Source organism: Antrostomus carolinensis, unplaced genomic scaffold, assembly GCF_000700745.2.
Source record: "Antrostomus carolinensis isolate BGI_N321 unplaced genomic scaffold, ASM70074v2 scaffold29260, whole genome shotgun sequence".
Classification (NCBI taxonomy): domain Eukaryota; kingdom Metazoa; phylum Chordata; class Aves; order Caprimulgiformes; family Caprimulgidae; genus Antrostomus; species Antrostomus carolinensis.
Genome location: NW_010289547.1, coordinates 1 through 24,466, shown reverse-complemented (window position 1 = coordinate 24,466; position 24,466 = coordinate 1). Strand labels below are relative to the sequence as shown.

The following is a 24,466-nucleotide window of genomic DNA, read 5'->3' as shown; positions in this document are numbered from 1 at the left end:
GTAGTATAGTATATTTTCTGTGAGGAAATTAGTTCAAACTATATCCTGGAAGAATGAGTTAGAATCCATGTACTGTTAGGTGTATATGGTGTGTTAAATTAATAGTACAGTGTAATAAATCATGAAAGAGAACTTGATAATGGTGCAAAACTTTGATGTTTTAAGAAAACAAGTAAACATTTTTCTAAAAACCAAACAAACAACCCCCCAAAAGCCAAACCAAACCCACACCTCCACTATGGTTTATAAAGTTTTTAATCCTTGTCGTGTTTTAATTTAGGGCATGTGCGTTTCCTTTCCTTTAATCTGAAAAACTTGAGGGGTAGTTTAATGGTTATAGAAGTTAGAAATAGAGATTTCTTCACAGCCTTGCTGCTCAAAGTAGAATAAAGTCAAGTTTGCTATTTTGCAATCTTATGTTTGTATTGAGTAATGCAGTATATTCACTTAATTGTGTGTCTCAGGTTTGTAATAGTTAATCTGTACCGCTGAAACAATTGATATCCTACTTAAGCGTGCCTAAATTGCAAACAAGATAGGTATTTTGTGGGCTGTTTCTTTAAAGTTAGAGCTGCAGCTTTCTTCTTTACTATTTATGTATGTTCAGTGAACTGGACAGTTGTATTTTTGATCTAGTTTAGCTGTCTTATGCTAATAGGAAGACTTCATTTTGCATGTTCTATGACAATCTGTTGCTCCCTGTTCTTCCCCTCCCCTCCCAAGGTCCTATAAATAGAGGTCAGCAGGATATCCTTCACAGTGGTTCTTCAGCAGTTACTGGAACTCGTGAACCCCAGTTAGATTGCCTCTGTTGCATGGTAAAGCACCAAGGACACCACTACCAGTATCTGTAGCTGGAGGAAAGATTCACCTAGTCTTTTGTGCATTTTGGCACCGGCTAAAATGATTCCCATATTCCAGTAGGTGCAGTAGGCTGATTTTTTAAATCAGTGCTGCCTCCCACATGTCCTGGGAGAGTGCTTAAGCAGCAGTTCAAATGCTCTTTGGGTGCTGTAGAGGGAAAGAAAGATAGGAGAGTACTACTAGAGTTTTAGACTGAATTTAGTCCCTTTTGTAAACTGTGAGACCCAGACTGAAATTGCTGCAGTAGTAGTTGTGCAGCTTTTTTGGGATACAAGTTGCTTTGTTGCTTTTATGACTGTATCATGGTAATTGAAGGGTCATCATCGGGTCCTGAAAGAGCTGTGTCTGTTGCTTCTGGACTGAACTGTTTGCAGCAATATTGAAAGCTGTGACATTCTATTAGAAATTCCTGATAAGAGAAGACATGAGATGAACAGCTTTTCAGGAGACACACTGGATTTAGGAGCACAACATTGATCCCGAGAGGTAGATAACATTTCAAAAATATTTATGTAGCAACCAAAATTCTATTCTGTGTACTTTTATGATCTCATTTTCATAAAAGTATCTTTTGTAAAGGTGTTTCTCCCCAGTGATTCAGAATTTGTGAATGGTCTTTCTGGGCCACAGAAACAGCTTAATAGATGAAGTAGTCTTTTATCTTCATTGTCTGGGGTTTATATCTGGTCAAATGAAAATCTTACTTCATTTTCCAAAGAATGTAGCTTGACAGCCATGAACTTTACGGTGATCTCTTACCTTCAGGAGCACCTAATATTTGGTACGCTTCACAGCTGATGGTCAAGAATTTAAAACTTGCATTGATCCTCTGAGACATAGCTGAGTGACAGAAGTTTAGCAGTCATCTTTCTCCTTTTTTTAGTAGCTCAAGGAACAATGGGGACCTGAAGAGGAAAGGAAGCAAAGAGTTTTGTAGAGGAGGGAAAATGTGTCTGACCAACAAACACTGTTTCTTTCAGATCGTGCTTCTATCGGTGCTTCTTCTTTTCTGTGAGTTTTATTTAGTAAGTATATAAAATGGAGCTGTACCTCTATTTTTTTTATGACAAAACCTTCAGCAAAGAGCAAAGCCAGAGAAGTCAGTTCAGGTCCTGAAGCTTCCTACTATGTTATCTCATACTTAAGACAGGTAAATAGACTTAAGATCATACTTCAAGCTCAAGACATCCTGAAGGATATAAGCCTGATCTTTTTTCTTCTGTGCCAACGAGGTAAGTCTCACTGGATGACACTGTCTGACTTCTTTCCTAGTAGCTTCAGGTTTGGAAAGTGTGTGAGCTGCCTTTTTCTCTGCCCATGTGCCTCATGTTTTCCCCTTGGCAGCCTTGTTCCTTCTCTAGTGGCATGCACACATCACTCTCTGTTTTTGCTTTTCTTGTAATGAATTCAGTAAAAACGTGAAGCTGATCTGTTCCTACATTTCAGCTTGCTCTTGTCCTGAAGATGTGCTGTGCCCAGACATGCTGTCTTTTTAGGATTCTAAGGCTGTGGGTGAATTTGAAAATGGCAATTCTTTCCTTTCCTTCAAAAACCTATAGTTCTCAGGTTCCTGTGTAAAATAGACCCTGAAAGGGCATTAATTGTAGAATAGCAGAAATTAATAGTTTGCTGCTTGAAAGACCGAAAACTAAAGGCCATCATCCTATTCCTTTTTCATTACCCACCCCTCCTAATACACCTCACCCAGGACTTATGAACTGGAGCAGGTTCTACAGTCTTGAGTTGAAAGGCCTTCTTAGTTCACTCCTGCCATGTTTTCTAAAGTGCTTCTGTACTTCACATTGAATTTTAATTTAGGAATGGTTAGTAGCATGCTCTTTAAACAGCGTACAATATGGTTAGTTTCCCTTTTGCTATCTGCTGTGGTTTAATGAATGACTCATCTTTGTTATTTAATTGCATTTATTAGCCTGAAAATGAGCAGGTGATTTTTCTGCCTTTGAGGTTGTATAGATATTTTATCCCGTACTTCCGTACTGTTATGAAAAGTACACAGAAATACTCTTGAATGGGTATTTTGTATTGTGACTTGAGTTTAGTAGGTTCTTTAGTACCTCCACTTTTTTGTAGTACAGGGGATAATACGGAGCAACAAGGAAATTATTCCTTTTAAAAATGTGGAGCTACAGTGCACAGACTTTCAAATGTTGGGATGGGCATTCCAGAAATGTTTGGAAATTCTTAAATTGAAATTGTATCCTAAGCTAGAGCTTGTGTAAAACAAAAGTGTGGGGTTTTTTCGAACTGCTTTCAACAGGTGAGACTGTTATAACTGAAATAGTAAAGTTTTTCTTCTAACCTTTACCTTAACAGTTTTGCTGACATTTTGTGGTTGGGCCTTTCTACTAGTTTTTCTGTATTCATTTTTCCTTATATATGAAAGAAGCTATGCAGACAGCAGGAGATGATTCTTCTTAAACTGTTGAAATTCTAAAAACTGAATAAAGGTACGGGTCTTATCCTTGGGTTAATTAGTTCTTATGTAAAAATAAAGTTTCACTTTCTTTTCCCCTGATGTCTCTTGCCCTGTGGTACCACCCCATCCTAGTGAAGGGTGATTTTCATTGCCAAATGAATGGATTGGGAGTAGTGAGTAGAGACAGGGGCAGAGCTAAACTCCTGTGGTGTCACTATATGGGGAAGGAAAGTATGGAAAAACTAGGAGCTGTTTTCTCCAAACATCCAATTATGGTCGGTAAAAGCAGCAAGTAATTTCTAGCGGGTCAAGCTTTACAGGGCAAAGCATTCCAGGGCCAGGCTCCTGTTGTGAAGCAGTACATTAGAAACACTTTCCAGCTGCAAATTATTGGTGCTTTTGCTACATCCATCAAATGTATTTTATTTTTTAAATAAGGTGTGATTTTTTGTGTCTAGATTGTTTATTGAGGTGATCATGATGCCCTTTGAGGAACTGGATGTATTATTGGAAGGATAGTTCTCTGAAAATAGGAATTTTTTAAAAAAATATATATTGGTTTGGGAAATGTGTATGAAAGAAGATCCAAGTCTAATTGAACTTATGCAAATATAAAGTACATGGGTGTCTTACTGAACAGTTTCCCCTTCTAATACAGAAAATCTACAAGGAGCTAGTAAGGTTGTTAAATTTTATATTTACTCATCTTTAAAACATGTTTTTGACACATGTAACTATGATACTGAAAATTAAATAAAAAGCAGCTTTAAAACAGCTATTTGGTATTCTAAAATCTTATGAAAATATAAAAAGGCAACAAAGTTTTGATGCGCTATTCGCAGAGATAGTGGTGGGAGTGTGTGTTAAGTGAGGGCAGAATACATATATACACACACACATATACATGTATATCTGTGTGTGTGTATATATATATGCGTGCATATATGTTTATATATATAAATATTTGCATCTCAATTTGCATATTTCAGCTGTAGTTCATCCTGAGTTGGCAAGATCTGTGTGCACTGACCTCTTTGGTTTTACCATGTTTTTGTTGCTGTTGCCCAGAATGCTGTCTGTAGCAGCAAAGGAACAATTTACAGTGATCTGCTCAGTCCTGTTCTTCCAAAGCTTTTGTTTATTCCTGCCTTATTAGCCTTAGTTTCAGCCTCTCATGTTCTTTAATTAATGACTTCTCCAAGCTGCCGTATTCTTTATTGCATCCTCCCTAGCTGCTTCGGTGCATCTAGCTGATTGCCCTTTTTCCTGCCCTATGGCAGTTTCTTTTTCCTTGGATTTTTTTTTTTTCCCTTCTTTTTCCGCTGTTGCAACGTCATTGTTGGGATACCTTTTAAGGCACTTCTTTTTGGTTTTGCTATCACTTGTTTATTGTCATATCTTCTCCTGCTATGGGCTTTCCCAGTTCCCTGGTTCTCTCTGGTTGTGTTCCTGAAATACGAAAGCTGAGTGCTGCTTTCACACTGGCTTCTTTGTTCTTGTTATATGGGACTGGTTCCTTTTTCTGGAGGACCAGTTGTTTCTTGATGTGTAAAGCAAAGGATATGGGGTGCCTGTCTTAACCTTGGCTCCCTTTTTTTTTTCCTCCTCTATCTCATTTTTCAAGCCTTCCGGTAGTTTGTTTGTGAGTGGTGGGTTTTGGGAATTCTTTTTTTCTTTCATTACCTCTTAAAACAGATTTTCCTGAGTTTTTAATAATAGCACTGAATTTATTCATCAAGAGTCCTTGCACTTATTAAAAAAAATATAATTCAAAATTGAAATTAAGCCTTTTTTAAAGAAAACAACTCACATATACCTCTCTCCTCCTGTCTTTTATCTGTCAGTTTTTATTTGTCCATACTGTGATTTCTCAGCAAGCGGAGTTGCTAGCTGAGGTGTGTGTTACAGCTTAAATAGCTTTAAAAAATCAAATATTCTGGTGCTAGAACTTGCCTTTTATGGAGATTAATGAAAAGTCATGGTCTTGATTTGATGTTGGTGTTGGAAAAGGTATCTGACTACCACTGTCTCGAAGGACAATTTTTCTTCTTGCATATCTCCTAGAACAGGAGTAAATTTAAGAAAGTAAATACCTTCTTGTCTGCTCCTTCTATTTTATTGGTGTAAGGCTTTCATTTTGTATTGTTGAAAGTCTTATCACTTTAACTCTTCTTGCCTTTGAATATCTGGATAATTTTTTTCATTTTCTGCATTGTTGTTTTCCTTAACTGAGACAGTGGATAAATCTCTAAGTTGGTCACTTCACAAGTATCTTGGAACTTTAAACTAATAGAAAAATAAGAGGTACATTTTTAAATGACATCTTACTTTCCATTACATTGTCAAATGAAGATCCTTTTATTCTCTTTATTTTGCTTTGTGGCAAATAATTGATTACATTTTTTGGCTAGTATTCAAGGGCTCTATTTTTTTCTTTATTGTGAAGAGCAACATCAAATTATAATGCAAACCTATTTTTTTACCAGTTTTTTCTATGATTTGTGGGGAATATTTAAAAGTATAAATGATTTTGTGTGTGTAGGAAATAGTGAAGATCTCCATGGTTTTTTGCACCATACAAATCATGATGATATAATGATTCTGTCTTTATTAAGTTACAGCTTAAATAGGAAGTTAAGTTTATGGGAAGAAGGGAAAATAATGTTTAATGGAGCAGAGCACCTAACCATGAGCTGTGATGTAGAAGGAGGAACTAAAAAGTAGCATTGGGATGTCCTGGCTTCTCTTTCTGCTTGGAAGACAGGAAGGAAGGTTGAAGAATAGAGAATGGTCCTGACAAGCCGAAGTGGATTATGCTTCCAGGTGTAATGACTAGTAGAACAGAAGTGTGCACAGTATACCATAAAAACATAGGGTAGCATACGGTGTAGTTTTTGCAAATGGTTATTTTATGTGGTGGAATTACAGCAGCTTATGGGATATACAGAATTCGCTGTAGATGCAGAGTAGGCAGAGTGGTCTGGAAAGTGGTGAAATGTGCGTTGGATTTTGATGTCTTGTGGTGAGTGTACATGCATGTTTATGAGTCTCTGACTGTAGGACTGTTTTTTAAAAACAAACCTCCCCCAGTCCGTTATTTCCCCATTCTCTTAAATGCTCTGCAGGAAGTAAAGTACAATAAAAATGTTCTGCTGTTCAAGTGGTGCTGGGGACCTGAGGAAAATGTATCCCTTTTCCCTCAGCTTTGTGTGTTCAGCCCTTCATGGATGTTTCATCAGCTCTGACGGTTCTGTCTGCAAGTTTTAGTTTCTGAAATGTGAAACTAATACTTGTTTTCAGAGTTATGGTCAATACTGGAAGACAGGGTGGTGTCTTTTCTGAATGACTAGGTTCAAGACTTTTTGAAAGTGTTTTGTAATAAGTTTCCTCACACCTGAGATGTAAGTCATGGTGATGGTATTTGTGAAAATGAAGTTTGGGGGTTGTTTGCTTAGAGTCACACTTCAGATTTGAAGAGCTGACCATCCTACCTGTATCCTACATGTTTTGAATATAGAATATGCTTTTTGTGAATTCAGACTTTAAAAAAAAAAGTATTTAAATCTGGCACTACAGAATCCTTTTTTTGCTTAATGGTCTTAACAGAATAGCACTCTTAACTTCTGATACGATTAAAACTCTTTGAAATGGTGTGCCTGAGCTTGTAGAACCAAGATCAGAATGATTCTGTAAGTCAGGTTCACAGAATGCCTCCAGCTGTCACCTCTAAAGATATAGTAGCTTCTGAAACTTTGTCTTTGAGGAATTAACTTTTCCACTGAGTGACATGAGTATGGAGAACAGTGCAGAGCATTCCTCGAAACAGTTGATGCAGTAAATTTTAATAATAATATGGTATGGTCATAGCAAACTAAATGGTAAACATCTCCATTAAAAACATTTGCAGTGCCTGTGTATAGCGGGATAATTTCAAAAGTTAGTATTGATTTGATCACTTTGATGGATGAAAGTTGTCATACTTTTTGCACATTATTTTAAGGTTATAGGATTATATCGGTCTAGCTGTCTGCAGGGCTATCCTCATATATCTATTCAGTAAGCAGATATTCAGGCTAATTTAAATCAAACTGCAGTTATTTCTGTTTTATATTGTTTTTGTAAAATGACACGTTCCCATACCGTAAGTTAGTAGTGCCTGTACCATAAGTTAGCAGATAATAATTTTTGGACACAAATGTAACTTTGACAGCAGCCTTACCAAAATCTGGTAATTCAGTGAATATAGGTAAGTCCACAAGGAAGATAGCTTTGAACACTGCCTAGAAAGATCTGCCTGTTAGGCTCTGGGTTTCAGGGGCCAGCCAGCATTGTGGTGATACATAGCGTGGAAAGTTAGTAATCAGTCAGTTGTCTGAAATGTTGTCTTTTTGGTTAACTGCTTAAATTTCAGAATAAATTCTTAATATTTGTTTTCTCTGTTTAGCTCTTTTCACTGATGGAGATGAAACCTCCTATTTCCCGAGCAAAAATGATTCTCATCACAAAAGCTGCCATTAAAGCTATTAAGGTAAAGTACAGTAGAACAAACATGAAACTGTAACAGTAGTCATGTTTTATTATTTTACTTCTAAGTAAATGCATCTCTGGGTTTCCCAGTCTTAGCTTCATGAATGTTTTATTCTCGCTGGCATTAAGAATGTTATGTAGAAACAAGTGGGTGGTGAATATCATCTCTTGGTTTTAGACTAGTAGCATAATGCCAGCTTGATTTTTTTGAATCCTTGCTTTTTAATGTTACACCCACTAGGGTGTTGTGGTTTCTATGTAATAAAATTTTAAATGTTGCAGGATGCAGCTGTGCCTTAGCATATTAAAAAATAGTGGACTTGCTTAGAAAGTAAATCCAGAAAGCTCTCACTAATACTCTAGAAGCAGTTTGTCTTTTGTGTACGCACTGGTACACTTGTGACAGAAAGGATGGCTTGTTTCTGTCTGTTCCTCCCATTAACTCTTTTGCTCTGTGCTTAGTGAACTTATCTTGATAACATACTTCTTTCTAGAATCTGACTACAATATTTTGTTCGTAGTCTTTCCTAAATGATAGTTAGCACAAAGAGTTAAAATACTTCTAAAATGATGCTCCAGTGTTGAGTAGATGATAAATTAATTTATGTATTTATTTTCCAGCTCTACAAGCATGTTGTCCAGATTGTAGAGAAGTTTATCAAAAAGGTAAAAAAAAAATAATCTCCTGAGAAAGATATTGCCTGTATTTGTTACTAAGTATTATTATTAATGCTAGTAAATAACCAAAAAGGCTTCTGTTATTCAGGGATTGATGGGGGAAATTCTGTTTTGTTAGGATTTTATACTCATTTTGGTATCTCTTTGTCTATATGATCTTATTTTCGTTTTTCATAGTACATTAAGAAGGGGAGAAAAAAAAAAATTGTGAAATTTCCCCTTCCTTTTCTACCCAGCAGCTGGGGAGGAAACTGGAAGTATTGAACTTCAAATTAATTTTTACTGGCTAAGATAATACATATTTTCAGAAAATAGAGTTTTTATGCTTGCCTAGTCATGTAGAACTATAGGCTAGAATGTAACACTCCCTAAAACAAAACTATAGTGCTGCCTAAAGTAAGTTCCTCTGAGAGAACAGGAAAAATACTCTTTTTCATTCAGAGTCCTTCAGAGACCTCTGAAGAGAAGGACTTTGCATTAGCTGCTGGCAAATAGAGTGGGTGGAAGTAGTTCAATGCATTGAGTGTGAGGTAGCTTGACAGCAGGGTTGTGACAGTCTGTACTGTAATGTAGCAGACCTGTTGTTGTGGTCACATGTTGTCAGGCTAAAGGTACTTCAAAAATAGTGATGGAGAAGATAAAGGTTGCTTCAGGCTATCCAAGTATATTTACTCTGTCTCAAATGTGAAAGCATCTTTTTCCTTTCCTTTACATTTCTATAAATAAAACACAAGTAAAGCACTAAGAGAATTCTAGATAAACCAAATTAACTTTTTTTTTTTTCTATCCAAGTATACTAAGTATAGATTTTGTGTAAGGATTTAAGGTGAATGCATGTTACCTTGTTAGTATTGCTGCATAATGGAAAATTGTTTTTATATTTTCAGTGCAAACCGGAATATAAAGTCCCTGGATTGTACGTTATTGACTCTATTGTTCGTCAGTCTCGTCACCAGTTTGGAACGGACAAAGATGTTTTTGGGCCAAGATTCTCTAAAAATATTACTGCCACATTCCAGTATTTGTATCTCTGTCCATCTGAAGACAAGGTACAACTATAATTTCTCAAGTGTTCTTGTGAATTGATAACAGTGCTTCCTCAGTGTTTCCACTTACATGAAAGCTAATTTCATAGGATCATAGAATGGTTTGGGTTGGAAGGGACCTTAAAGATCATCCAGTTCCAACCCCCCTGCCATCAGCAGGGACACCTCCCACTAGACCAGGTTGCTCAAAGCCTCATCCAGTCTGGCCTTGAACACTTCCAGGGAGGGGGCATCCACAGCTTCTCTGGGCAACCTGTTCCAGTGTCTGACCACCCTCACAGTGAAGAACTTCTTCCTAATATCTAATCTAAACCTCCCCTCTTTCAGCTTAAACCCATTTCCCCTTGTTTTGTCATTAACTGCCCTTATGAAAAGTCCTTCCCCAGCTTTCTTGTAGCCCCTTCAGGTACTGGAAGGCCGCTATGAGATTTCCCCGGAGCCTTCTCTTTTTCAGGCTGAACAGCCCCAACTCTCTCAGCCTGTCCTCACAGGAGAGGTGCTCCAGCCCTCGGATCATCTTGTGGCCTCCTCTGGACTCGTTCTAACTGGTCCATGTCTCTCTTGTGTTGGGGGCCCCAGAACTGGACACAGTGCTCCAGGTGGGGCCTTAGGAGAGTGGAGTAGAGGGGCAGAATCACCTCCCTCGACCTGCTGGCCATTTTGGAGATTCTCTATGTCCATGGTAGTGAATGTTATTATATGAAATGGTAAAACATGCTGAGAAAGATTATCAAAGGTGATAGATAAACAAAAATTCTAGTTAAAATATTTACTTTGCCTAACTTCATCACTTCTGTTTTGCCTATGCAGACATTTCAACAGTGTGTGTAACTATGACAAATCTTCTCTTCTTGAGGCTTCTTCAGAAAAACTTACTATGGAAGGCAGTGTCTCTCACAAAAATAAAGTATTATAGGAGAAGATCTGGTGTCATAGGCAGTGAAAGTTCTGCTGCCAAATATTTTCAAAGAAAATCATCATGTTGATTGCTTCAGTCTTTACAAGTCCCATACCTGAGAATTTCATTGCTGCTCTCCATTGTCGAGACTTGTTTAAGTCCTTGGTTTTCTTAGATTTGCTGGCCTTGCTGATAGAACAGAGGTTCAGGAAGTATCCTGACTTCATGGTGGTCTAGGTTCCTACCAACAGAAGATGGCTTTTATGCTGTCTGTCAGAACAATTTCAAAAGACTCCCAAGTTATGTATGTTTTAGAAGTTGCTGGTTGGTTTCTAGAAAATCACCTGTTTGCTCTTTTTCTTAATTGTAGTATGGTAAGAGCAAAATACTCTTTTTCTAAGTGACTTTTCCGTCGAAGCTTTTGAAAGGCTTTGATGCTCTGTAGTTTTCTAATGTGGAACACTTAGACCTTTAGGCCTTGAATCTGATATTCTGGAGCTACTGGGTTAATACTCTGGTGAAATAGAGCAGTCTCTTGTTTCTGTCCTTGTGATTACCATTTTGTTCATCTAAATGAGTTAGACTGTCCATCTTCTTTATGGAACTACTTGATACCTCGCTGCTAAAATAATTTTAAGATGCTTTCCACTAGGGGAATAATACTGTTTATAACATGCTTGCTTTAATGAATTTTCAGTACCTTAAACAAAAAGTGATCTGCAGATATGCAGTAACTATGGATGATATCCAAAGAAAGTGATACTCCTTTTTTTTTTTTTAATTAACAGCTTTTCTGTAAGATTAATATGTGACTGAAAACAAGAGTATTAAATTTATTCATTTTTTGCCCTTCATAATATTTTCAAGTCTTCTGGAGAGAGAGAATACCCAAGGCCAAAAAATGCTGCTGTTTTAAAATTAACTGTTTTTCAGACCAAAATCTTATTCACAAATAGCCATTTCAGGTTTCTCTCAAATCTTATTGTAGAAAACATTTTGTGAAGTGTTATAATTGCTTAGCTTCTGAAAGCATAGGTGGATTTGCATGGGTGTATATAATTGAGTCACAGTAAGGCATTTTATTGTTGAAACAAGAAGGAACAGAATCAATTCATTCTTAGCAGCTACAGTAGAAGTAAAAAGTACTTAATATGTATGTATGTGCAAGTCAGATGACTAGGTATACAGAAGGGACAGGTGTGTCAATATAACGTGTATTCTGACTTTTATCTGCTTGCATGTTCCAACTGAAGCAGCACATCTAGTTAGATATCATTGTTTAATACTGGACTAAAGAAGGAAGGACTAATTTCCAGCTTGTTCCTGAGGGCTTCATTGTTCTTAGTGTTAAAAAAGGAAACAAGCTTAAAATAACAGCTGACAATCAGAGATTCTAATTTAATCTTTCTGCAGTGATTAGTTAGAATATTTTCCACTTGCTTTCCTGATCTTTTGAATAATGATGGAGATGGGTTTTCTGATGTCAACATAGAATTGATTGGGTTAGTAGAAAAAAATTCAAGCAATCTTCTATCTAACTTTGAAGCTTTATTCTAGCATTTTATGTTCTAATTACCCCTCTCTTCATGAGGGTTTTCCAGGTTATCTTAATTTTCTTTGTCATTCTTGTCTCATTTGTTGTTTGTTTCACCCCTTTATGACCATCTGTGAAGAAATGGTGGGACTGATGTGATTTCCTCTGTTATGTATCAAACCTGGATTTTCTGACTGGCCAGAACAGTTTTAGAAAAGTGGCACAAGTTGCTTTTTATTTAAGTGGCTAGTAAGTTTTTATCTTCACCATGTAAAAGGTCTCGCTGCCCCATGTGACAACGTAGGGGTTGTTGAATAGGTATACCTGATTATGTTGAACTCCTATACTATTCAAACCCTTCTTCATAACATACAGAAGATAAATTTTGAGTTTGTGAATTAGGAAAGCTGTATTTAGTGTTTATGGTTGCTTGTGTTTCGACAGAGTAAAATAGTCCGTGTCCTGAACCTTTGGCAGAAAAATGGAGTATTTAAAATTGAAATAATTCAACCTCTTCTGGATATGGCAGCAGGAACTAGTGCCACTGCACCAATGACAGAAAATGCTACTAATAATGAAGGTATGAATGATATTATAACTTCTTTTAAAAGGATGAGTGATAACAATAGCTCTTTTGTTTTCACATTAAAGTGCCTACTATTAGTTTCAAAAGTAACATATTAATAAACTGAACTTTGTTGTCACAATTATGTGTAGCAGCTGAACTCATTCTAAATAAATGCTGAAACTGTATTTCAGAAATTATCAGAATGTGAACACTTATTTGGGAAATATCTGAAATTTATATAATGTGTATGCATATGTACCTACATATGTACACACTTTACTTAAATATGACTTCAGAGTCCCCTCTTAAAAAAATCTTTAATTTTTTTAATTTTGGTCCAAAATATTTTTCTGTTGTTTCTCAGTTTTATAGTTCTGATGTATTTTTTTTTAATGTTAGAATCTGGATAAGTAAAGCGTGATCTTACACTTCAAGAGCTTCATCTTTCTTTGAATCAACTTAGTATCTGAAAGCAACAGCTTTCAGTCTCTTCCAGTATGCGGCCCCAAAACATTTTAATTGATGTTTCAAATCCAGATTTTTGAGCTGCAAATTTATGCCTTGCAGTAGGATTTTACACGGGCTACTGCCTGAAAACCACTGACCTAAAGAGTGAAATAATGATGACCTGCCCACAGTATTTTCCTGACCTATTTTGTGCCACATAAAAAGCTGGTAGTGAGGTCACTGGCTTGTGGACGAGAATATGCATCCCACAATTCTCTTTCTCTGGAGGGCCTTCTTTTGAGTTTGCACTCTATACTTCAGACTTACCTTTGGTAACCAACCTCCTTATTTATTGTATTCGTGTATGTTGGAGTAGGACTGACAAAAAATGTAGTGGAGTGAGTGAAGTGTGGTGACAAAATAATGATGCACAATAGCATAAGTGAAATCTTCTCCAGTGGTGTTTAGGAAACCGTATCCTATTGACATGTTTAATAAACGTGGCAGAGCAGGGAGAGGGAATGTCTTAGCATCTGAGCTGGGGTGCACACTGCTGGCTATACAATTTCATTGTGACATGACAGATTAGTTGGCACTATTTTTCTATCTTGGTGTCATCACAGGTTGGATGCCTTCTGCATAGGTTTTCATGTACAGAATTACTGATTTCAGTGGGATTATTCAGATGCACCAGAGAGGATAATTTGGCCCTGAAATAAACGTGCTAATGGATAATAATAAATACGTTAATGCATTATGTGAAATAGAATCTATTTAGCTTATAATGCTACAAAGACAAAAAAAGAGAGAGAGAGATGCAGATTTTCTCCCTTGAGCAAGAAAATATCCTTATGAATATATACAGGAAGTAATTTGGGAGTTAATTTATATTTAAAAACAGTCACATATCTTTTTGCAGTATTTTTATGTAGCATCTGACTTCTGGCAAAATATTATTCAACACCTTTGTCTCTGCTTGCTGCACGTCAACACTGCAGTTATTTAAACTGCAAACAGATTAATGACTTTAAAGAAGTTGGTATTGTGAGGCAAACATATTTGCTTAGTGTCATCAAACTAAAAAGTATTGCTATTTGTGGATTTTTTTAACTGTCTCTCCTGGTACAGTTTTATAGTAGTCCATTAAAATATATTTGCTAAAGAATAGTTATTTGCTCACAGCACGTAGGAATTGGTGGTATTACTGCTAATTTACTTTGTCCTGACAAAATGTTTATTAAAAAAAAGCATTGTAATCAAATGCAAAGAGAATGGGAAAGCTGCATGTGTAGACAAAGCTAATAGTGTGTCTTAAAATATGATCTCAGTTTAGTAAAGCTCAGTGGAAATGGATGTCTTTTCCTGGAAGAATTAGAAAAAACTTTATTTTTATAGTAGGAGGATTTGTCTGTCAGATGCAAGTTGGGATTGTGCCTGTGCAAAAGTGGCATGTGAACAAACCTTATTAAAAAAATGGTTTGCTTGTGAAGTAATTTTTAAAAACCTTTAATTATTACCAGGCATTTCAGCAAAAGTTCTGTTACTGCTAGAAAATAAAAAATATTAAGAGAACCTCAGTTGCTCTTAAAATGAACGAATAGATGATTGGTAATAATCATGCAAAATAATGAATCCAGACCTTCATAACCAGAATTAACATTTTAAGTGCGTTGATACACATTTTGGTTAGCACTGGTTGAGTAACAGTTTTTCTCTTTAACTTTTCTAAAATTATTCAGCTATAAACATTGGGTTGTGCTCTGCAGTGCCATGCTGGACTAGCTTTCAGATAAGCCATTTTTCTTTGTTTTCTTTCTTAGCGTATATAGCGCACAGATGTGAGCAGTGAATGGAGCAGTTAAACACAAAACAAACAGAATATGCGATTGAGGTAGATTAGATATGACTTTTTGGGTTAAATAGAGTATTGTAGATACACAGTTGTTCTGAGGCAGATGTGTGCACTGAAGAGTGAGATGAATGTTTTGGAGTAACGTAGTGCTTTCTCAATTCTTATGAAACTCTCAGGTTCGCCACCCCCTCCAGCAAAGGTTCCTTCGGAGCCCCCTCAAGTTACTGCTAACTCAGTACCTACTGTGCCACAGTTGCCCAGTTCTGATGCCTTTGCAGCTGTAGCTCAGTTGTTTCAAACAACACAAGGACAGCAGGTAACCTGTTTATATTTGGTTCCCTTATGACTTCAGTTTTTGTGTTAAATGAGGGGGGAAAATGATGAAAGTGATATCCTGGATTTGAAGCAAAACAAAAAGCCTCCCTAAGGTCTTCAGTGGAAAACTTGTTAAAGTCAGTATTTGAATTATCTGTGACCCTTCTATCCAACAATTACAGTATTTGAGGAAAATTCAGTTACACATTCGTAAAGAATTAGTTCTAGGTTGGTGCAGTTGCAAAGTTTCAAGAACAGGCGGAATACGTCAAACAAAATGTTGAGTTTTATTGTTTGATCCACCTAAATTTTGCACTGTTGAAAGCCTGAATACTGAAATCTTGGGATCTGCTGAATTTTGCCACTGAAGTATTTAAAAGTGGACTTTTGATCTTGCTGAGGGTTCTCCATAGTTCAGTCAAGTTGTTGGTGTTTATCCTGTGCTATATTCTGGTTTGATGTAAAATTTATGTCCTACAGCTCCTATATAAACTATGTGTTTATATAAGAATTTATACTTAATACTATTTATGTTTTTGTAGCTTCAGCAAATTCTTCAGACTTTTCAGCAGCCTCAAAAACCCCAGTCACCTGTCATAGATAACACTGTGATGGCTCAGGTTCAAGCTATTACTGCTCAGTTGAAAACTACAGCAGCACAACCACCAGAACAAAAAGCTGCTTTCCCACCACCTGAGCAAAAAACATCATTTGACAAAGTAAGTCTTCATTTGTTCTTTGTGTTTAACTTTTTCAGTTCAGCAGAAGACTGTTTGAAGGGTGCCTCAGTGTCCTTCATTTGTTAGGAGAAAAATGGTGCAGATTTTGTTTCTTTCTGTTTGAAGGTCTGCTTCCTATTTTTATAGGCTTTGCATTTTCTGAGGCTGAATAAAGCTGGTTTTGGACAGTTTATGATTCTGTATTAGAATATAGAATTTTATTTTATTTTTTTCCCCTCGATTCTAACATTGTCTTTAATTCCAGAGCTGTTAGTTATATAGTAAGACTTCAATAATAAGGATATTTTGGCTGCCAATTATATAAGATACTGAAAAAATAGATGGCTCAATGTCATTTCTTTCAGAAGCTGCTAGATAGGTTTGACTATGACGATGAACCAGAAGCAGTGGAAGATTCAAAGAAAGAAGATTCAGCGCCTTCTCCTTCAGTTTCTCAGCCAGCTTTGTAAGTTTTGTGTCACAATAAAATCAACAAATCTTTGTTCTAAAAAAATCTTTAGATTAGAAAACTGATTAAAATTCCAGATTACTTCAGTGCTTAACTGTCCAAAGTTAAAACGTTGTTAACAACTTCTGGTTAACAACTTTTTTTTGTCTTTTTACTTTGGTGATCCGATGTAGGTTTGACCTGTTGCATCATTGATTGAGAAATGTGTTCTGTAGAGAAAAAGCTCAGTTCTGGTTTCAAGATGAGTTCCATGATTTTACTGCACAACTGAGTGTGTCAGGGCATTTTTAGTAGTCAGCCAGATTGCTTTGCTGGTTGGGGAAAAGACGCTATTCCAAACACTGTGGTAGTTTTAACTATTTAAAAAATTAAAATTGGCTTTGCAGCTTTAAATTCTCAAACATTAAATACCCACACAAACTAACTTGGACTCCTGTTTCCCTTTTGATATGCATTATGATAAAGTCTTAAATTACATAATCACATACGAGTTTTTTCCACAGGAGCTCTCTCTCATTCAGTGCACAGGCTGGATGGTGCTCAGTACCTGGGTCAGTCAATATTTCTTTTTTCCCTGCTTCAGTACGTGGCCCCATGTCTTATTTTCTGTATGTGCCATCCAAACCCTGCTGACAAAACCAGAATTACTAACTTTATCATTAGCTTTCTTACTGCGTTTATCGCCTTGAGCACTTTAATGTTCCACAAGTATCAGTTAATTAAAATGCCTTTTAAGTGTATTTGTAGTATTTTCCTTGTAATACAGATGGAACTCTGGAGTCCAGAAAGATGAGGTAGGTCAAACATAAGCACTGCTTGTGTATGCCCAACTAGAGATCACTGGACTTGGCTTTTCGGCCTGTTTATGTTCTGTTTGTAGTACTTTAAAGCCTCTATCCTTATTATCTTCTAGTTGTGTAAGATGCCTCTGAAGACTGGATCCCAGTAGTCTAATTTTGGGCACACAAAATCAATAATCCTCTATATGAAAAGCTGATCTGTCCCAAATTGTCTAAGAATTGTATGGCACCTTAAAATACTACAAAGTTCCGTTTCACATCACCATTAAATTCCTCTATCTTCCTGAAATCCTGTTTAGTTTCTCACACAAACTATTAACAGGTCCTATTATCTGCACAGACCTCATTAGATCCCTGAGCACTGTCCATTCTGTGTGTTGAATCAGGAAGTGAGTGGCATTACTGTAATCCTTGTGTGATCTTCCTTGTGGAAAGGAAGAAAGTTAGCCTAAGGCAGACAACCTTCATGAAAAATTTCCATAGATTGAGATCTTGAGCAAGATGGTACAGGGGAAGAGATGCTTAAACCTTTATGTAGCAGTTCCTTAAATGTGAAAGGACTACTCTTACAGTGGAGAAAAGATAAGGAAGGCACTCTTTCTCCTTTTTTTGTTTTCAGTTTTTAGGGAGGAAATGGGATCATAATAAAGATAATTTTTCTGTCTAAATTTGAAGTGAGAATGTGCAAATGTACATTGAATATGTAAAATAAAGGCAAAAATTTTTTGTATCTACTGACTTGTCTCTCCAAAATATTACTGTTTTTAGTGGATTTCCAGGAGAAGGTATGCAGCAGCCAGTGTTTCCTCAGCTCCCAAATATGGATCCTTTTCAGCAACGAATGATGGGAATACAACAGGATCCAATGCGTCACCAGGTAACTTCAGGGTTTTCCCTTGTCCCTCTGTTGTGTTACATTTTAGGTCTTTTGTTGTTTTCTTTGGTGGAGAGCTAAGAAAGTGGTGTTCCTGTTAGTGAAGCATGAATATGGCTTAACCCTCCAGCTTTCCCAAGAAACATACTTTTGTTCTCTGTTCTAGGAAGGCTTTGAAGAGCAAGATAAAATTTTATTTTATACACCTAAATGCTTGATCTCCTTCATCTTTCTCAGGCTTCTGGTCTTTTATTGTGACTTTAGAACGGAGATACAATTTTACTTAAGCAAACTGGGAAAGCCAATGTAATTTTTTTCCTAACTGGAAGTTTTTGTGTTTTTCTTCTTCCAAAGGTTCCACTTCCTCCTAATGGGCAAATGCCAGGTTTTGGTCTCCTTCCTACCCCACAGTTTCCACCCATGGCTCAGCCTGTGATTCCACCAGCAGCACCTGTGCAGCAAACTTTTCAGTCTCCTTTTCCAGTACAGAGTGAATCACACATGCAAAAACCACATCAACAGGTGAGTACCCCTTGCAATAAACAAACTTACTTGTATGCTCTAATACATGTCTCTCAAATGTGTATAGTTTGTTCAGGAGAGGAAATTTCATGATAACCATGTCCAGAGATGACTGTGAGGGTAGCGCATTTGAGAGAAAGTTGGATAGCTGCAGTGCTACATGACAAATCTGGTATTTCAGAACTCTAGCAAAACCAGCATATGCATAATTTATGCCTCCTTTTGTGGAAGACTTTGGATTAGATTTTATCCTTCCACTTCTCACTTTCCTTCATACTCCCTTTCCTGTCCCCATCCTGCTTTAGGAGTATTTTGTTCAATGGAATTCTAATAATGCAGTCTCATTCTGGAGAGAAACTATCTGGAAAAGTTAATTTTTAAGGGCCTTTTAGATCACTGATATAGTGCAAATGGACTCAGAAGTCTGTAAAAGTTTTTAAAAAATCAAAGTCTATGTAAACACCTCTCTTATTCCTAAGATTTTGGAGGGTATTGTTGGTTGGTGACTGGCTGCTATTAAAAAGAAACCAAAGAGCATGTCTATTTATGAGCCCGTATTTAAAAATGACGTAATGTAAAACATAAAATGAATGTATTTGCCTATTTTTTTCCAAGAAAAGGAGATCCTACCAAGCTGTCTTTATGTGGTGACCTGTGATGTCACAGATTATAGAAATAAGTTCTTGCTTTCTACATGGAATTAAGGGACAATTCTTAAGAGTATTTTAATAATTAGTTAGTCTTGAAGTCTGTTGAATCGGTACATTCTGAGAGGTTGTTTGTTTGGGTGTTCCCTGCTAGGGCCACATCATGAAGTTCAGGCAGAACACAGTATATTCTGGAGTGGGAAGCTGAGGAGGATTTGGGTTAGGAAAGAAAAGCTGTGTTGAACTTTCTGGGGTGTTTTTTTAAGCAGGTTCTTGCATTTTATGTGTCGTTTTGAAGACTTACAGCTTCATTCTTCAAATTTATTGTATTGTAATTTGCTTATGTCTATGGTTTAAAGTAATTTCCTAGTACATCATGCAGGAAACTTTTCTCTTAGACCTCACTTTGCTTGTGGTTTTGATCACAGACAAATCCACTGACTGACTTCAAGGAATATAATCATATTCTATGGAGATATATGTGGTGCTGAAATCGACTAAAATGTGGGAAAACAGTAATATGCAAATTGAAAATGAGACCTTTGTGTAAATTATTTTTATTATGTTTTTGCAGTGGTTGTTTTTTAAGTTCATTTTATACTGTACTGTCTCCCTACTAGTGAATACAAAGTAGTGGTAAAGCTTCTGAGGACAGTTGCATTACATTTTAATTTCACATATGTGAATATTCAGTATAATTTTAGTGCTGTTATGTAATTTGTCTAGACATAAAATGAAATAAAATGCTTGCACTACTCAACCAGTGAACTTAATATTTTAGGATATGGAAGTGGAACAGCCACCTATTCAAGAAGGAAAACGGCATGTGTCTGAAAACAGAAAGTCAAGATCTAGGTCTGCATCAAGGTAAATCAGTGAAAGTTCTTTCAGTGGGGGTATATATTATCTCAGGTATTGGATTTTAAGATAAGGAACTTATGTGTGTCGTGTCCAAAGAGTTGAAAATGCTTTACTAAGTCTGTGCGAGTACTGAGGAGAGTTATGCTCATTATCTGGAGCTCAAAGAATCTGGCTCTGTGCTGACAAATCTACTGTGGGGTGGTAACTTCGGACTGAGATGACAGTAAATAGCTGAGAAGTGAGCTAACTCCTTGAACTATTGATGAGGCTCATTTTCAGTACCTTAGGACATAGTTCTGTCACCTGTATTTCAAGTTGCCTTCTTGGGTGCCCTGCTCAGCACACTTCTTTGAGGTCATTTCTTGTAAGTGCCCAGAGGTGCTGCACAAGTTGGATTCTATGACTAAGTGCCAGAAGACACATTTAGCTTTCAATTTAATCTAAGGGTTAATTACAAGAAATTAGTGTCTGTGTATTATTCTCCGTATGGACAACACTCATGAAATTTCTTGGTAAAGCCCAAACTGTCAAGGGCTTTGTTTGAATTCCCCTTCTGGAAGAGAGAAAGAAAGAGACCCTTTCAGTCTCTCACGCCTGAGGCGAGCTGTGTATCAATACAGGTAAATGCTGGATGTACTTCATTGCAGTGGTACTGAGAAATGGATTAGTGACTCTTAAGACTTGCGTACCTCTGAAAGTCATCTACCTTCTAAGGAAAATTTGGTATCTATACAGTTCTCTTTTGTTGATAGAGAGTAACTTCAATGCCCATCAATACTGGGTAAATTTTAGGGAAGCAGAATATGATAGTTGAATTTTGTCTGTGCTCTTTTCTTATGACACTTTTCTTATGAAGAAATCTGTGATCCAGTGTACTATGGGACTTGGTCTGTTGACAGGCCGTATTTCACATGTCTCAGCTGACCTAACAAATCTGGCTTCAATATTAAAACAAAGCTATCTACTTAGTTATAAGTCTTCTCCTTTGCCAAGTTTCATGTGACAACTTTGGAGTTTTACTCTCTCCTCCAGACTTTGAGTGATTTAGGACTTCAACATGATGTAAAATTTTCTGCCAATTTCACTGGCAGAATTTATTTTTAATCTCATTTAGCCACTCTTTTGTAAAAGCAATAAACATTTTCCTAATTTAAGCAGATGTCATCTTTTTCTGTGTTGATGTGGACATAGTTTTGGTAGTTGTCTTTAATACAAAATTGATAGAAGATGAGAAATTGAAAAATAATCAACTATTCAGCTGAAGTGCTTTAATAAGCTACTGTAATAATTTATTCTAGTTCTCAATGCATGTGAATGAACTTGTATTTTTTTATTTTTATTGACTGATCTCTTGCCTGATGATTTAAATAGATATCTGAAATACTTATCTATCTGTGAATGGCTGATTCAGAAGGATTGAACCTAAATGGTTGTTGCTTTAAACTAGGTCACCTAAAAGGAGACGTTCAAGATCTGGTTCCCGATCTCGAAGGTCACGTCATCGTCGATCTCGATCCCGGTCCAGGGATAGACGCCGACACTCTCCGAAGTCTCGGTCACAAGAAAGACGTGAACGTGAGAGGGAGAGAGAACGCAGGTCAAAAGGCCTTCCTCAGATCAAGTCAGAAACTGTTAGTGGTAAGTTTAGTCTTTCTCTTTATTGTTGATGTAACTCGGGAAATTCTTGTAATACCATTTATCAGATGCTCAGTATCTTCCTGGTTCATATTTTTGTAATGTTTTTGTCTGTGCCCAGTATTTTCTTTAATGAATTCTAAAGTTCTGTGGAATTGAAGATATTACAGTAAATACTATGCCTATGTAAAATGGAATGCTAACAAGACAAACAGGTATTTTAGAAAAACTGTAAATGTCAAAGAAATACACTTGTATTTATTAAACTTTTTTTTCACAGAATCATAGAATGGTTTGGGTTGGAAGGGACCTTAAAGCTCATCCAGTTCCAATCCCCCTGCCATCAGCAGGGACACCTTCCACTAGACCAGGTTGCTCAAAGCCTCATCCAGCCTGGCCTTGAACACTTCCAGGGAGGGGGCAGCCACAGCTTCTCTGGGCAACCAGTTCCAGTGTCTGACCACCCTCACAGGAAAGAATTTCTTCCCAATATCTAATCTAAACCTCCCCTCTTTCAGTTTAAATCCATTTCCCCTTGTTTTGTCATGAACTGCCCTTAAATTTGCCCTTAAAAGCCCCTTTTAATTTGATCTTGACCATTCCTCTTATCTTCAGTATATGATACCTGCTCAGAGTATCCCAGGAGACAACTCTTAATCTGATCTTTGTTATTTAAAAAAAAAATTTATTCCTTTTTCTTGGGATAATACTATTTGATATGGGTTCCAAGGCTCATCCAAACAAAAAAGTAAACTGTACTGTGATTTATTTTCTGAACTGTTGTAAAACTGATAAGAATTCAAATCACCACACATCCCTGTACTTCCTTTACTCATAGTAGACAATTTGGCATTTTTGGAATATCTCTAAGTCAGAAACATTTTGACTGTAAAATGAGGAAAGAAAAAGCTGAAACACCATGTTTTCCTTTTTCTTAAATCGGGATATATAAGGTAAAGCAGATTGAGCAACAAGAAGTTGATCACATTATTATGATTTTTCTAATGATTCATTGTCTCTCAAACCTGGAGGGGAACTTTGACCTGGAAAACACACAGGCTAATGTTTGCATTTCTGAAGTAATCCTGCCTTTGCCTGTGTTTATAGACAAAGTGTAGTAGTTGTCTTCTGAGTATTCCTGAAGAATGAAATCTTCTCTGGAGTCATAAAGTAAAATGAGAACATTCTTTTTTATATAAAAGGGACAAAACCTAAAGAGTTTAAACTAGCCCAAAACCTTGTGAATGACAATACTGTTAGTTTAAAAGGACTGCAAAGACTTAGCAGCAGTCCATTAAAAGCTTACTGGCAGTGGTGTAAGATAGGCTTTTGACAGCGTCTCTCCCAGATTCTGTCACATAATGCCTTCTAGGTTTGCAGTTTTCTAACACTTAGTGGGGAAAACATAGATGAGTATTAAATGTTGCTGTAGTAGTCTTCAGTGAATGTGATACTTTGAGCTCATCTGCTGGTTTAATGACCTTGAAGGATGCAGTGAGATAAGCATGTTGCTTACTCTTTCTTGAAAGAAAAATTTTGTGTCAGTAATTTTTGACTTAACCGTAGAAAGAAATGGCATTGAATAGGTCACTAAAGAGGTTAAAAGTTTGTTTGGTCATTGTAGTTCAATTGTCACTTCATTCTGGAGGATAATCTTGCTAGTAGTGGGGTATATCACCATAAACAATCTAGTTGCCATCGTGCCAGTACGTACCATCCATAACTTGTGATGGTGGCCTGTAGCTTTGATTTCATACTAAGCAAAGTGAGTTACCTTGTTGTGAAATATCCACTATATGTGTTGGGATATTTCATGATGAGGCATTGTTAGCAGCAAAGCGTATTTTTCCTTTTTATGCTGATTTGCAGAGCTCGTGATCATCAGAACTTGCAGGTCACCTCAGTATTAGTTAACTAGAGAGCCACTTAGTGATTCACTGCATTCTCACAGTGATTCTGATTTAGGTGCTGATGCTAACTGTTAACGCAGCTCCAGGCAGGCAAGAAAAAGAGAGTGTTTCTGTCAAACACTCCTAAAGATTAAAATATATCTTTTAATACTAGCTAACATTTTCATTTGAATAACTGTGTATTTTAAAATTACTGTGTTGGCATTTTGGCTTGTAAAATGTGTATTTCCAAGTGCTCTTACAATCTATTTTAACTCTTTGTAGTTTGTAGTACTACACTTTGGGTAGGACAACTTGACAAAAGGACTACTCAACAGGATGTTGGAAGTCTTTTGGAGGAGTTTGGCCCAATTGAATCAATAAATGTAAGTATAAATGATGTAGTGTAAGCTACTTTGATAAGTCTTGGTTACAAAAAGTGTTTTCAGACTATTTTAAGACAGTTTTGGTTTTGATACATTAAAAAGAGTCAAGATCTTTCATTTCCTATACAGTTGTGTTTTCAAAAATGAAAATTCCTTTGGTCACTTTGTAGAAGAACAAGGAGGTAGTTGCTTTAGTTTCTTGCAATTTAAAAACGATCTTGGAGGTAATACGGAAGATTATCCAATTTTCATAAAAATCATGCTTTCTCTGGAAGGAACTGAATGAGAAAAGGCTATTGAGGAGATGGGTACAGAATACATACTGTGCTACTGAGTTCCTTGTCTGCTCCATTTTGTTTGAGTATAGAAGTGGGGACTCAGCTGATATTCTTGTTTCTTTTGCTTGTTTCTCTTCTCTCATTTTAGTCATAAACATGGAGAATTATTGTTATGCTTTGCTGTATTTAAGGATCACAGAATCACACAGAATGTCAGGGA

At 36.6% G+C, this 24,466-nt stretch overlaps 1 protein-coding gene across 1 annotated transcript; it reads left to right on the top strand.

The window, feature by feature from the left end:
• Positions 1 to 7,749: 7,749 nt before the first annotated feature.
• On the top strand, positions 7,750 to 23,968 carry LOC104527205 (splicing factor, arginine/serine-rich 15-like; the record flags this gene model as incomplete). The annotated part of the gene is made up of 13 exons (XM_010170869.1): positions 7,750 to 7,829; positions 8,450 to 8,494; positions 9,394 to 9,555; positions 12,429 to 12,564; positions 15,028 to 15,167; positions 15,709 to 15,885; positions 16,251 to 16,351; positions 16,858 to 16,905; positions 17,923 to 18,031; positions 18,383 to 18,550; positions 19,979 to 20,064; positions 21,506 to 21,696; positions 23,868 to 23,968. Coding segments are annotated over exons 1-13 (1,536 nt in total), but the record flags the coding sequence as incomplete, so codon positions are not given.
• Between the last annotated feature and the right edge of the window lie 498 nt (positions 23,969 to 24,466).